The sequence below is a fragment of the Pongo pygmaeus genome, chromosome 1 (assembly GCF_028885625.2).
Source record: "Pongo pygmaeus isolate AG05252 chromosome 1, NHGRI_mPonPyg2-v2.0_pri, whole genome shotgun sequence".
In the NCBI taxonomy this organism is placed as follows: Eukaryota; Metazoa; Chordata; class Mammalia; order Primates; family Hominidae; genus Pongo; species Pongo pygmaeus.
Window position 1 is genome coordinate 47,652,633 of NC_072373.2, and position 14,510 is coordinate 47,667,142.

General features: G+C 47.8%; 1 protein-coding gene across 3 annotated transcripts in view; it reads right to left on the reverse strand.

The window, feature by feature from the left end:
- IPO9 (importin 9) overlaps positions 1 to 14,510 on the reverse strand; it is a 60,671-nt gene that overhangs the window by 36,257 nt on the left and 9,904 nt on the right. For all 3 annotated transcript variants that reach the window (XM_054462043.2, XM_054462061.2, XM_054462081.2), the window contains 3 exons: positions 1,973 to 2,034; positions 1,675 to 1,761; positions 719 to 920 (listed from right to left, as the gene is read on the reverse strand). In XM_054462043.2, the coding sequence (XP_054318018.1) occupies positions 719 to 920; positions 1,675 to 1,761; positions 1,973 to 2,034 (351 nt within the window). The remainder of the gene's footprint in view (positions 1 to 718; positions 921 to 1,674; positions 1,762 to 1,972; positions 2,035 to 14,510) is intronic.

Below are 14,510 nucleotides of genomic sequence, written 5' to 3' on the forward strand. Positions count from 1 at the left end.
TATGAAAGCAGATTCTGGGAGGGATTGATAGCTTAATCAGGTTTAGAAGAACTATCCATCAAATCTCTTTGAACTAAAAGTTGAAGTATTTTTATCAACTTCTCAGAACAGAGAGAAGGAAAAGATACTGAGACTACATATTCTCTAACTGGCTAAATGAAGGTCAGGATTACATGGCTATACTGCTTTTATCTTCTTTTTAAATATTCCTATAAAAATCCATTTTACAATTCTTAACTTTGCTTTGGTTGAACTAAGTGGAGAAATAATATATAGTAGTAATTATAATCATAGTAACTAAACTTTACTGAACAAGTCAGTAAAGATAGATTAGCTCATTTGAACTATACCAAAAGCTCCTTTGATGCAGACACTACTATCATCTTAATTTTATATAAAAGGAAACTCAGGCTCACAGAAGGTAAGTGAAGGATCAAGGTGAAGCCACTACAAAAATCCAAAATCTGAACACTCCATCACTATGCTAATACTGTATCTGTAAGTGGTAGGTTTGGGAGTAGAAGTAATACTATACAAACTTAATTCCCTAGAAAAAAACAATAGAGCTGGAGGGTAGATGGAGAGATAAAAACTAGGAGGGAGGAATAACATCAGCAGCAATTCCTACTGGTCCAGGCCATTATATCACATAGCTTCTGGTAATACTCCTGTCGCTTGAGATCCAAGTACCAATACCAGGGAAAAGGGCTTCTGGTACCTGTCAGCACACGCATGGCTCCATGGACGGCATTTAAGTCTCCGCTCACCAACATCTCCATGAGCAGGTTGAAGAGTTGGGGCCAAGCTTCAGGCCAGTCCCAGTGGGCAATGGCTGACACTGCATAGGCCACACTGGAGCGCACTTTGCTTATCGATTCTCTCAACCCATTAGGCAATAGCTCCCGGATAACAATTTTTGCCTGTAAGGGATAAAAGTCCACCTGCTATTAGATCAGGTTATAAGTGACTGGCAGAGCCCAGTTCAGTTGGGAACTGTGTTGGAAAAACAATGAGTACAAGGTACTGCATGTCTATAGAAAACTCCTATACATAAACTTGACCATTCATTTGGAGGGTTCATCTGTGATCTCTAAACTGATGCCGTCCGTTACAGTAGCCACTAGCTACACATGGCTATTAACATTTTAAAACATTTACAATTCAGTTCCTCAGTTGCACTGGCCCCGTTTTAAGTGCTCAAAAGCCATATGCTGCTAGTAGCTATTGTTTTAGGCAGCACAGACACAGGATATTTCCATAACTGCACAAGTTCCAGTGGAAAACACTCCTCCAGACCTCGTACCTCAAAATTTCTTGGGGACTCAGGATGACTGCACAGTACTGCACTAAGTACAAACATTATTTCATTTAATTCTTAAACCCTTAGTTGGTATTTTTATTCTCACTTTGGAGATTTAGGAAATTGAGGCTTAGGTGTTAACTACATTTCCAATGATCTCATAGCTTGTAAAAAGCAAAACTGGAATTTGAACACAGACCAGCCTGATACTTGAGCTCTTTAATGTATAGCCCTATGCCCGCAATGCCAGCCACCAATCTCCTTTTCTGCCTAGTCTTTTGATTGCTCCATGCTGTCAAAGAATGTTGATAGTCTAATCTCTTAAAATGGACCCTCAAATCTCCTCAGGTAGACTAATCAAGTAACTGACTTACCCTTTCTGTAGTTTCAGGAGGCCTAAATTTCTCTGATTGGGCACACCAGTGAGTCTCCACATATTGTTTCAAGATGACTGATGCCAGCTGTGAAGAGAATAAGCCAAGTAGTACAGCAAGAAAAAGATTTTTTTCACACATAAAAACTATATACGTGCCCTGATACATCTGAAGTATACCTAAATCTGGCACAACATCCTAGGTTATTTATACATTGGCCTTATTTTTCTTTCCCATAAGAAAGTTTCATTACCAAGGAAAGGGAAACTACTTATAAATTGGGCCAGTCTGGACTTACCTGACGGATTGCCAGTGCCCCCTGGGGATCTACAGTCAGTTCTGCCAAGTGAACACCAAATTCTGAAAGAGAAAATTTTATTGAGTCTAAGAGCACCCAGGAAAGCCATAGCAATTTACTAAGCTCTAACCCTGATGCCAACAAGATTCCAGAAAGAAACTTAATCTGTTGTTTCAAGAAGAGCTGATAACTGCTAAGACTGATTCCTCCAAGTAAAAGAAACAAGTTGGTTTGCAGGACAGGCCTTGTTACAATGAAGTTTCAACACCCTTACACTTCTTCCAATCACTGCGTAGCACCTTCCAGCCATCTTCCCTTCCAAGATGACACCACCTTCCTCTTAGACCAATTAATGTGGTAATTGAAACATGGAGCCTGGCGTGGTGGCTCACGCCTATAATCCCAGCACTTTGGGAGGCCGAGGTGGGTGGATCACTTGAGGTCAGGAGTTTGAGATCACCCTGGCCAACATGGTGAAACCCCATCTCTACTAAAAATACAAAATTAGCCAGGCTTGGTGATGCATTGCTGTAATCCCAGCTACTCGGGAGGCGGAGGCAGGAGAATCACTTGAACCCAGGAGGAGGAGGTTGCAGTGAGCTGAGATCGCACCACTGCACTCCAGCCTGGGAGACAAGAGCAAAACTCTGTCTCAAAAAAAACAAAACAGGCTGGGCGCAGTGGCTCACGCCTGTAATCCTAGCACTTTGGGAGGCCAAGGCAGGTGGATCACAAGGTCAGGAGTTTAAGACCAGCCTGGCCAAGATGGTGAAAACCCCGTCTCTACTAAAAATACAAAAAAAATTAGTCAGGCATGGTGGCGGGCACCTGAATCCCAGCTACTTGCGAGGCTGAAGCACAGAATTGCTTGAACCTGGGAGGCAGAGGTTGCAGTGAGCTGAGATCGCGCCGCTGCATTCCAGCCTGGGCTACAGAGCGAGACTCCATCTCAAAAAACAAACAAAACAAAACAAAAACAAAAAAACATGGGACCATCTATTCCTGAGGACAACTTAAAAGGTGAGATTTCACGAGTTGTCCAGATATATGCCACCAATTATGAGCTGATTAAGTCCAAGAAAACCTGGCTTCAACAAACTTAGTCCTAAAAATGAGTAGTTTCCAATAAGCAATGGAACTTGAACTGCATATTGGGAGGCTGTAAGTAACTCTTACTTCCAAATTAAAATTTCTCTTTAAAAAATGATTACTAAAATAAATTTTGTTTTAGAGACAGGGTCTCACTCTGTCATCCAGGCTGGAGTGCAGTGGCACAATAACAGCTCACTGCAGTGTCGAACTCCTAGGCTCAAATGTACTTCCTGCCTCAGTCTCCCGAGTAGCTGAGACTACAGATGCACGCCACCGTGCCTGGCTCCAAATTAAAACTTAGATCTAATATATACTTGCAAAGGAGTCAACTGTCAAATATTTGTTTGTGAAAAGAGGAGGAAGAATGTAAAACCAACAGTGCATCATAATTTTTACATCTCACATTGTAGGGCTGTGCTATCCAATGCAGTAGGTATTAGTCACAATGGCTGCTAAGTACCTGTAATGTGGCTGGTGAGACTTGAGATGCCTATAAATGTAATACTCACTAGGTTTCAAACAGTGTGAAAAAAAGAGGAAAATATCTTTTTATATTGATCAAATGTTGCAATAATACTTTGTCTATATCAGGTTAAATGAATATAGAGTTAAAATTTAATTTTATGTTTCTTTTTGCCTTTTTAATGTAGCCACTAGAAAATTTAAAATTTCACACATGACTCATACTATATTTCTGTTGGACAGCACTATGCTAAAGAATGAACAGCAGTTTTCTAGACTTGCTTACGATTGGTAGATACATAGGTCACATTAGGCTCATCACTCCCATTTGGAGGGAGCTACGGATTGGTGTGATTAAGAGAACAGGCTGTTTAGGTTCAAATCCTGAAGCCACCATGCCTGTCCTTAGGTAAGTTTCCTTTCTAAACCTCAGCTTCCTCACCCACAAAATAAGAATATTGGTATCAGGGCCGGGCAAGGTGGCTCACGCCTGTAATCCCAGCACTTTGGGAGGTGGCGGCGGGCGGATCACCTGAGGTCAGGAGTTCGAGTCCAGCCTGACCAACATGGAGAAATCCCGTCTCTACTAAAAATACAAAATTAGCCGGGTATGGTGGAACATGCCCGTAATCCCAGCTACTCGAGAGGCTGAGGCAGGAGAATTAATTGAACCCAGGAGGCAGAGGTTGCGATGAGCCGAGATTGTGCCATTGCACTCCAGCCTGGGCAACAAGAGGGAAACTCTGTCCCCACCAAAAAAAATACTGGTATCAACATATCAAGCAATCCTTTTAAGACTGAATAATATAACGTATGTAAAATGCTTTGCACAATATCTGCCATAGTGGTAAAAACTTGAAGACAAAAATAAGTCATTTTGCTATTATTTTTTTATTGTCTATCATGAATACACTGTTTGGCTTTCCCATGTATGTAAGTAAAGTCGCTTTTCATGTAAAGTTCCACCTTAACTGGATTCTACTGAAATAGCCATCCAAAGGGCATTTATATAATAGAAAAGCTTAATACCAAGAAAGAGTCGTTACATGCAATGTTTCAGGTTCAGGGCTTATCCAAGTAACCAGGTTAAAAACTGCTGAAAATGATCTATGTCCATATTTTACAAAATAATTTTTAAAGACTTACAGAAAAGCTGAACAGTACAGAGAGTTCATGGATATCATTCATCCATTTTCCTCTTACATAACCACGGTTCAGTGATCAAAAATCAGGAAATTAACATGGGTACAATACTATTAACTAACTAGACTTGATAAGAACTTCACCAGTTTTTTTCCTTATTGTCCTTTTTCCTTCAGGATCCCACGTTGTATCTGGCTGCCATGTCTCCTTAGTTTCTTCTAAAGTGTGACAGGTCTTCATTCTTGTCTTTTGTGACCAGAACACTTTTGGTGAATATCGATCAGTTATTTTGTAGAACGTGTCTCAATTTGGGTTTGACTAAAGTTTCCTCATGTTTTAGATTGAGGTTATACATTTTTGGCAAGAATACCAGAAAGTGATGCTGTGTCCTTCTCAGTATATCATATTAGGGAGTACATAATGTTGATAAAAATTTTATTACTCGTTATGGTAATCTTGATTACATGGCAAGGTCTGCTGGGTTTCTCTACTTAAAGGTAATGTTTTTCCCTTTGTAATTGATCCAAATCTTGGGAGAAATATTTTGACATTTTGCTATTATCCTGTTTCTTTTCAAAGTCTCACCCACTGATTTTAGCATCCATCTGTGGGTGTTACCTGCCTAATGGTGATTTTGTATTTCTTTTATTCTCTTCACTTTATTAAAATTGGAATTCTTTTATAAGGAAGTACTGTCCCTTCTCATTTATTTATTACAATATTATAAAAGATATATTTTGGTTTTCATCCATGATTCCTGGTTCTCAGCTCCTGTAAGCCTTATTCTTTCCTAACTGACTAGAGTAATAAGAACCTTTTTTTTTTTTTTTTGAGACAGAGTCTCACTCTGTCACCCAGACTACAGTGCAGTGGCACTATCTCAGCTCACTGCAACCTCTGCCTCCTGGGTTCAAGCGATTCTTGTTCCTCAGCCTCCAGAATAGCTGGAATTGCAGGAGTGTACCACCACGCCCAGCTAATTTTTGTATTTTTCATAGAGACTGGGTTTTGCCATGTTGGCCAGGCTGGTCTTGAACTCTTGACCTCAAGTCCGCTTGCCTCAGCCTCCCAAAGTGCTGGGATTACAGGCGTGGGCCACCACACCTGACCAAGAATATCTTTTCTTTTTTTTTTTTTTAATTTATGAAGTATTTATTGATCATTCTTGGGTGTTTCTCGGAGAGGGGGATATGGGAGGGTCATAGGATAATAGTGGAGAGAAGGTCAGGAGATAAACACATGAATAAAGGTCTCTGGTTTTCCTAGGCAGAGGACCCTGCGGCCTTCTGCAGTGTTTCTGCCCCTGGGTACTTGAGATTAGGGAGTGGTGATGACTCTTAAAGAGCATGCTGCCTTCAAGCATCTGTTTAACAAAGCACATCTTGCACCGCCCTTAATCCATTTAACCCTGAGTTGACACAGCATATGTTTCAGAGAGCATGGGGCTGGGGGAAAGGCCATAGATCAACAGCATCCCAAGGCAGAAGAATTTCTCCTAGTCAGAACAAAATGGAGTCTCCTATGCCCACCTCTTTCTACACAGACACAGCAACAATCTGATCTCTCCTTCCTTTCCCCACACTTCCCCCCCTTCTCTTCAACAAAACCGCCATCGTCCTCATGGCCCGCTCCCGATGGTCGCTGTCTCTTCGGAGCTGTTGGGTACACCTCCCAGACAGGGCAGCCGGGCAGAGGCGCTCCTCACCTCCCAGACAGGGCGGCCGGGCAGAGGCGCTCCTCACTTCCCAGACGGGGCCGCCCAGGCAGAGGCGCTCCTCACTTCCTCCCATACCGGGTGGCAGCCGGGCGGAGGCGCTCCTCACCTCCCAGACGGGGCGGCCGAGCAGAGGCGCTCCTCACTTCCCAGAGGGGGCGGCTGGGCAGAGGCGCTCCTCACTTCCCAGACCGGGCGGCCGGGCAGAGGCGCTCCTCACTTCCCAGACGGGGTGGCCGGGCAGAGACGCTCCTCACTTCCTCCCAGACGGGGTGGCGGCCAGGCAGAGGCGCTCCTCACCTCCCAGACAGGGCGGCCGGGCAGAGGCGCTCCTCACTTCCCAGACTGGGCGGCCGGGCAGAGGCGCTCCTCACTTCCCAGACTGGGCGGCCGGGCAGAGGCGCTCCTCACCTCCTAGACGGGGTGGCCAGGCAGAGGCGCTCCTCACTTCCCAGACGGTGTGGCGGCCAGGCAGAGGCGCTCCTCACTTCCCAGAGGGGGCGGCCGGGCAGAGGTGCTCCTCACTTCCTCCCAGATGGGGTGGTGGCCGGGCAGAGGCACTCCTCACCTCTCAGACGGGGCGGCCGGGCAGAGGTGCTCCTCACTTCCTCTCAGACGGGGTGACGGCCGGGCAGAGGCACTCCTCACCTCCCAGACGGGGCGGCCGGGCAGAGGCGCTCCTCACCTCCCAGACGGAGTGGCCAGGCAGAGGCGCTCCTCACTTCCCATATGGGGTGGCGGCCGGGCAGAGGCGCTCCTCACTTCCCAGATGGGGCAGCCGGGCAGAGGCGCTCCTCACTTCCTCCCAGACGGGGTGGCGGCCAGGCAGAGGCGCTCCTCACCTCCCAGACGGGGTGGCCGGGCAGAGGTGCTCCTCATCTCCCAGACGGGGCGGCCGGGCAGAGGTGCTCCTCATCTCCCAGACGGGGCAGCCGGGCAGAGGTGCTCCTCACTTCCTCCCAGACGGGGTGACGGCCGGGCAGAGGCGCTCCTCACCTCCCAGACAGAGTGGTCAGGCAGAGGCGCTCCTCACTTCCCATATGGGGTGGCGGCCGGGCAGAGGCGCTCCTCACTTCCCAGATGGGGCAGCCGGGCAGAGGCGCTCCTCACTTCCTTCCAGACGGGGTGGCGGCCAGGCAGAGGCACTCCTCACCTCCCAGACGGGGCGGCCGGGCAGAGGTGCTCCTCATCTCCCAGATGGGGCAGCCGGGCATAGGTGCTCCTCACTTCCTCCCAGACGGGGTGGCAGCCGGGCAGAGGCGCTCCTCACTTCCCAGAGGGGGCGGCCGGGCGGAGGCGCTCCTCACTTCCCATACGGGGTGGCGGCCGGGCAGAGGCGCTCCTCACTTCCTCCCAGACGGGGTGGTGGCCAGGCAGAGGCGCTCCTCACTTCCCAGACGGGGTGGCCGGGCAGAGGCGCTCCTCACTTCCCAGACGGGGTGGCCGGGCAGAGGCACTCCTCACCTCCCAGACGGGGCGGCCGGGCAGAGGCGCTCCTCACTTCCCATACGGGGTGGCAGCCAGGCAGAGGCGTTCCTCACTTCCCAGATGGGGCAGCCGGGCAGAGGCGCTCCTCACTTCCTCCCAGACGGGGTGGCGGCCGGGCAGAGGCGCTCCTCACTTCCCAGACGGGGCGGCCGGGCAGAGGTGCTCCTCACTTCCTCCCAGACGGGGTGGCGGCCGGGCAGAGGCGCTCCTCACCTCCCAGACGGGGTGGCCGGGCAGGGGCGCTCCTCCCTTCCCAGCCGGAGTGGCCAGGCAGAGGCGCTCCTCACTTCCCAGAGTGGGCGGCCTGGCAGAGGCGCTCCTCACTTCCCATACGGGGTGGGAGCCGGGTAGAGGCGCTCCTCACTTCCCAGATGGGGCAGCTGGGCAGAGGTGCTCCTCACTTCCTCCCAGACGGGATGGCGGCCAGGCAGAGGCGCTCCTCACCTCCCAGACGGGGCGGCGGCCAGGCAGAGGCGCTCCTCACCTCCCAGACGGGGCGGCCGGGCAGAGGCACTCCTCACCTCCCAGACGGGGCGGCTGGGCAGAGGCGCTCCTCACCTCCCAGAAGGGGCGGCTGGGCAGAGGCGCTCCTCACTTCCCATATGGGGTGGCAGCCGGGCAGAGGCGCTCCTCACTTCCCAGACGGGGTGGCGGCCAGGCAGAGGCGCTCCTCACTTCCCAGATGGGGCAACCGGGCAGAGGCGCTCCTCACTTCCTCCCAGACGGGGTGGCGGCCAGGCAGAGGCGCTCCTCACCTCCCAGACGGGGCGGCCGGGCAGAGGTGCTCCTCATCTCCCAGACGGGGCAGCCGGGCAGAGGCGCTCCTCACTTCCTCCCAGACGGGGTGGCAGCCGGGCAGAGGCGCTCCTCACATCCCAGACGATGGGCGGCCGGGCAGAGGCGCTCCTCACTTCCCAGATAGGGCGGCCGGGCAGAGGGGCTCCTCACATCCCAGACGATGGGCGGCCAGGCAGAGATGCTCCTCACTTCCTAGACGGGGTGGCGGCGGGGCAGAGGCTGTAATCTTAGCACTTTAAGAGGCCAAGGCAGGAGGCTGGTAGGTGGAGGTTGCAGCGAGCCGAGATCACACCACTGCACTCCAGCCTGAGCACCATTGAGCATTGAGTTAGCGAGACTCCGTCTGCAATCCCAGCACCTCGGGAGGCCGAGGCAGGCAGATCACTCGAGGCCAGGAGCTGGAGACCAGCCCGGTCAACACGGTGAAACCCCGTCTCCACCAAAAATACAAAAACCATTCAGGCGTGGCGGCGCGCGCCTGCAATCCCAGGCACTCGGCAGGCCGAGGCAGGAGAGTCACAGGAGCCCGAGGCAGGGAGGTTGCAGCGAGCCGAGATCATGGCAGTACAGTCCAGCTTCGATAACAGCGGGAGACCGAAAAAAGAAGGAGAGGGAGACCGAAGAAAGGGGAGGGAGAGGGAGAGGGAGAGGGAGAGGGAGAGGGAGAGGGAGAGGGAGAGGGAGAGGGAGAGGGAGAGGGAGAGGGAGAGGGAGAGGGAGAGGGAGAGGGAGAGGGAGAGGGAGAGGGAGAGGGAGAGGGAGAGGGAGAGGGAGAGGGAGAGGGAGAGGGAGAGGGAGAGGGAGAGGGAGAGGGAGAGGGAGAGGGAGAGGGAGAGGGAGAGGGAGAGGGAGAGGGAGAGGGAGAGGGAGAGGGAGAGGGAGAGGGAGAGGGAGAGGGAGAGGGAGAGGGAGAGGGAGAGGGAGAGGGAGAGGGAGAGGGAGAGGGAGAGGGAGAGGGAGAGGGAGAGGGAGAGGGAGAGGGAGAGGGAGAGGGAGAGGGAGAGGGAGAGGGAGAGGGAGAGGGAGAGGGAGAGGGAGAGGGAGAGGGAGAGGGAGAGGGAGAGGGAGAGGGAGAGGGAGAGGGAGAGGGAGAGGGAGAGGGAGAGGGAGAGGGAGAGGGAGAGGGAGAGGGAGAGGGAGAGGGAGAGGGAGAGGGAGAGGGAGAGGGAGAGGGAGAGGGAGAGGGAGAGGGAGAGGGAGAGGGAGAGGGAGAGGGAGAGGGAGAGGGAGAGGGAGAGGGAGAGGGAGAGGGAGAGGGAGAGGGAGAGGGAGAGGGAGAGGGAGAGGGGCATTGTTTATAATAGCCGAATATCTTTTCTTAAAAAGTATTTGGCTTTTGTCCTTGGTTCCTGAAGTAGCTCCTGAAGGATAAAGGTGAAAGACAGTCTTTTCTTACTTACAAGATACTTTTTTCTGTCTTTTTTCCCGCATTATCACCTCAACTTTCCTTTTCTTTTTTTTTTCCCCCCATTCCCCTACCTGATGCAATGGTCTTAGGACCAGGTCTGCAACTACATGTGCTGGAAGCAGGAATGATTCCTAAGCAAGAAATTGTAACTATGTATTGTAACTTAGGTCAGAATTCCTAATGGACCGATGGGAATGGGTTATGCCTTCACCCCATCCAGCAAAATTGGGGCTAACAGTTAATACAGCTATATTGCCTGACAGTAAAAATAGCCCACTAGTTCTGCACCTCTGTAACCTAACCCTATCTGAATGGGGTGCACTGGGGAAGAGGTACTTGCTAGACTAGTATTGTTGCCTGCAATCTAGACCATCACAGTGGCTGATTGTAATGCCCCTTCCAAAGATGGAAAAGTTCGGGTACTTATTAAGAGAGAAGAAACAGTAGCTCAGAGGAAAGAAATGAGTAAGTGGATTATGAACTGAGAGGATTCCAATATCACATTAACACCTCAAAAGAGGCTCAGAGCAAGAGATGACATTGCTTCTTAGTTCAATTATATCAAATGCATGAAATGGTAAAGTTCTGTGTTTGCTGAGACTACTTCTGCTTTTGCAACCTCACAAGAATAAAAGGAAGCCTGCCAATCTGAGCAGCCTCACCCTGGGAGACATTCATACAATATGATGAACTAGACTATTAATTATTGAATGGGATTCTAGTAATGTGGCAGTATCTTTTGAGTTGGATATCCTTTTGATGTAAGGGATCAGGGTTCGAAGACCCAAGGGCGGACTGTGATATTGTGAAATATGTATTTGGTCTTCGACTTCATTTCCTCGCAAACAGCTCCTAAAATCCTCAGAAACTCCAAAGTTATGTCTTTTTGTATGCTAATAAGCTGACTTGATAGCTGGCAGCTCCTAGGTAGCTTCAGGATGGGGGTTGGTCACTGGAAGTATCTAGGCAGGCTTAGAGGGTTGGGACTTTCATCCCCCCACCCCACCCTCTGACAGGGTAGAGGGGCTGAAGGTTAAGTTGATCATCAATGGTCAGTGGCTCAATCAATCATGGTAGGGTAATGAAACCTCCATAAAAATGCCAAAGAACACACTCCTGCATTCCGGACCCTTCCAGACCTCATCGTATGTATCTCTTCACCTGGCTGTTTATTTGTATCGTTTAGAATATCCTTTGTAGAAAAATCTGTAAAAGCATTTCCCTGAGTTCTGTGAGCTGCTCTAGCAAATTAATCAAACCCAAAAAGGGGAGTCCTGGGAACCCCAACTTGAAGCTGGTCTGTTAGAAGTTCCAGAGGCCTAGACTTGCAACTGGTATCCAAGTGGGTGGGGGCAGTTTTGGGGACTGAGCTTTCAATCTGTAGGATCTGATGCTATCTCCAGGTAGAAAGGTTGGAATTGAACTGGAGGACACCCAGCTGGTGTCCACTACAGAACTGACTGCTTGTTTGCTGGTGGGGAGAAATCTCCACATATTTTTCAGATCACAGAAGTCTTCTGTGTTGACTGTTGTAGTGTGAGAGCAGAGGAAAAATGGTTTGTTTTTCCTAATATTTATTTATACCTATATAAACTCATAAGTATTTATTTTATTCTATGAGTTTTAATCCAATACTATCTTATTTCTTTTGTTGCTCAAATTGTTCCAGCTTTGGCCACTGGAACTCCTTCCAATTAACTCCTGTGTACTTCTATACGTCCCCAACCTTTATCAAGCACTTCCTTATTTTTTTTATACACAAGATATTCTATACTTTTCTTGTATTTTCTCTGTCCAAGCCAAGATATCAACTTCTCCTCCAAGGAACCCTGCTGCCTTTTAGTGGAGAATTATATTTAGAAACCAAGATGTGAGCACTAGGTATGTTCATTGCTACAGGAGTATCACTATTCCTAGGTGTTCTCAGAGAACAGAGCTAGGAAGTACAGTATACCTAACCATCTAGCCATCCATTCATTTATCATACTGATTGATAGCCCAGATGCCAATCCAAACCTCGAGGTTCATTCTACTCTTCACTTATTTGTAACTTCTTTCTCCAACAGTGATACACTTGGCTCTCATCATCTACACTTATTTTTTCAATCTTAAAATATAAAGCAATTACAGAAGTATTAATCCATACCTTTGTGAAAAACACACCTATTAACTGAAGTACAATTTTGGTGTATAATTTTTTTAACTGTAACCTACATGATGCAGTCAAATACTATTTTACTATTTGTAAATACTATTTTACAAAGTTACTTAGGTTAGTTCTTCCTCTCACCTAAAAAGTTATGTTATTCATTTGTAAAACATTTAGGTTCATTTGTTACTACTTCTGCTCCATTTTTAGTGCCTCTCTATTGTTTGATTTTAATTTTAATTATTTATTTATTTTTGGTATGTGAAACATTACCATGATTCTCAGAGTCAAAGCTATATAAAAAGGAATATTCCAAGAAGTGTCACTTCTTCCTCATCCCTATTACCTTGTTTTCATTACTCACTTCTTTACAACCCTTCCCCACCCACTCCATGCAGGCAGGTAACCAAAATCAGTTTCTGATTTTCTTTCCTGTATTTCTTTTACACAAATGAGCAGACACATTTTTAAAAATATTCCCTTCTTGTTTACATGAAAAAGAGTATATTATAGACACTCTTTTGCACTTTGCTTTTTTTTCAGCTAACATTGTATCTTTGGATTTCCAAATCAGTTCACAGAGATTCCTGAAGTTCTTCTCTACAGCTGCATAATATATGTAGATATAGAGAGCACATGTTATTCATGTTATTCATGTGCTCTCCTCTGTATGGAAAGTTAGTTTTTTTCTAATATTTTGTTTTTATAAACAATGCTGCAGTGAATAATATTGTGAATATGTATTTTTGAAATGTTGAAGATGTCTTCAGCATAGATTTTCAGAAGTGGGATTGTGGGTCAAGAGGTAAGTGCATTTGTGGAGCTACTGGGTGTGATCAAATTTTCCTTCAGAAGGATTGCACCAATTTGTACTCCTACCAGCAATACATAGGAGCATCTTTCCAGTCTTGCCAACAGAATGTGTTATCATATTTAAAATTTTTTGGCCAGGTGTGGTGGCTAACACCTGCAATCCCAGCACTTTGGGAGGCTAAGGCAAGCAGTTCACTTGAGCCCAGGAATTCAAGGCCAGCTTGGGCAACATGGTGAATCACCAAAATAGCTGGGCATGGTGGCTCATGCCTGTAGCCTCAGCTACTTGGCAGGCTGAGGTGGGAGGGTCACCTGAGCCAGGGAGGTTGAGGCTACAGTGAGGAGGGACTGTGCCACTGCACTCCAGCCTGGGCAACAGTGACACTCTGTCTCAAAAGTAAATAAAATTTTTTTATCAGCCTGACAGGTGAGAAATGATTAATTCGATGTTGTTTTAGATTATATTTCTCTAACCACAAGTGAGTTTAAACACTTTTTGTATGTCTGAGTGTTGTTTTGGTCCTTTGTTCCTCAATTTTTAAGAATTCTTTATATATTAAAGGTATTATCCTTTTGTCTGTAGTATACATTGTGGGGAAAAAAATTTCTCCCAGTTTGTCAGTTGTCTCTTGATTTTTTATGTGGTGTTTTTCCCATGTAAATTGTAAAAAAATTTTATGTAGTCAAATTTATCAATAAAATATTTTCTTTTATTGCCTCTGGATCTCGAGTCATATTTAGAATCCCTTTTCCTATGTCAAGTTTAAAGATAAAATCACCCATGTTTTCCTCTAGTACTTGTATGATTTAATTTTTTCTATTTAGACTCCTAATCATTTTAGAGTTTATTTTTAAAAAATCTAGTGTGAGATATGGGTCTAATTCCAAACGGCTATACAGTCATAGCAGCACCTTTTTTTTTTTTTTGAGACGGAGTCTCGCTCTGTCGTCCAGGCTGGAGTGCAGTGTCACGATCTCGGATCACTGCAAGCTCTGCCTCCCAGGTTCCCGCCATTCTCCTGCCTTAGCCTCCCGAGTAGTTGGGACTACAGGCACCAGCCTGAACAACATGGTGAAACCCCGTCTCTACCAAAAATACAAAAATTAGCTGGGCGTGGTGGTGCGTGACTGAAGTCCCAGCTACTCGGGAGGCTGAGGCACGAGAATCACTTGGGCCTGGGAGGCAGACGTTGCAGTGAGCTGAGACTGAGCCACTGCACTCCAGCCTGGGTGACACAGCAAAATCTTGTCTCAGAAAGTTTCCTCTAGGCCGGGTGCGGTGGCTCACGCCTGTAATCCCAACACTTTGGGAGGACAAGGCAGGTGGATAACCTGAGGTCAGGAGTTCGAGACCAGCTTGGCCAACATGGTGAAACCCCATCTCTACTAAAAATACAAAAATTAGCCAGGCGTGGTGGTGGGCGCCTGTAGTCCCAGCTACTTGGGAGGCTGAGGCAGGAGAATTACTTGA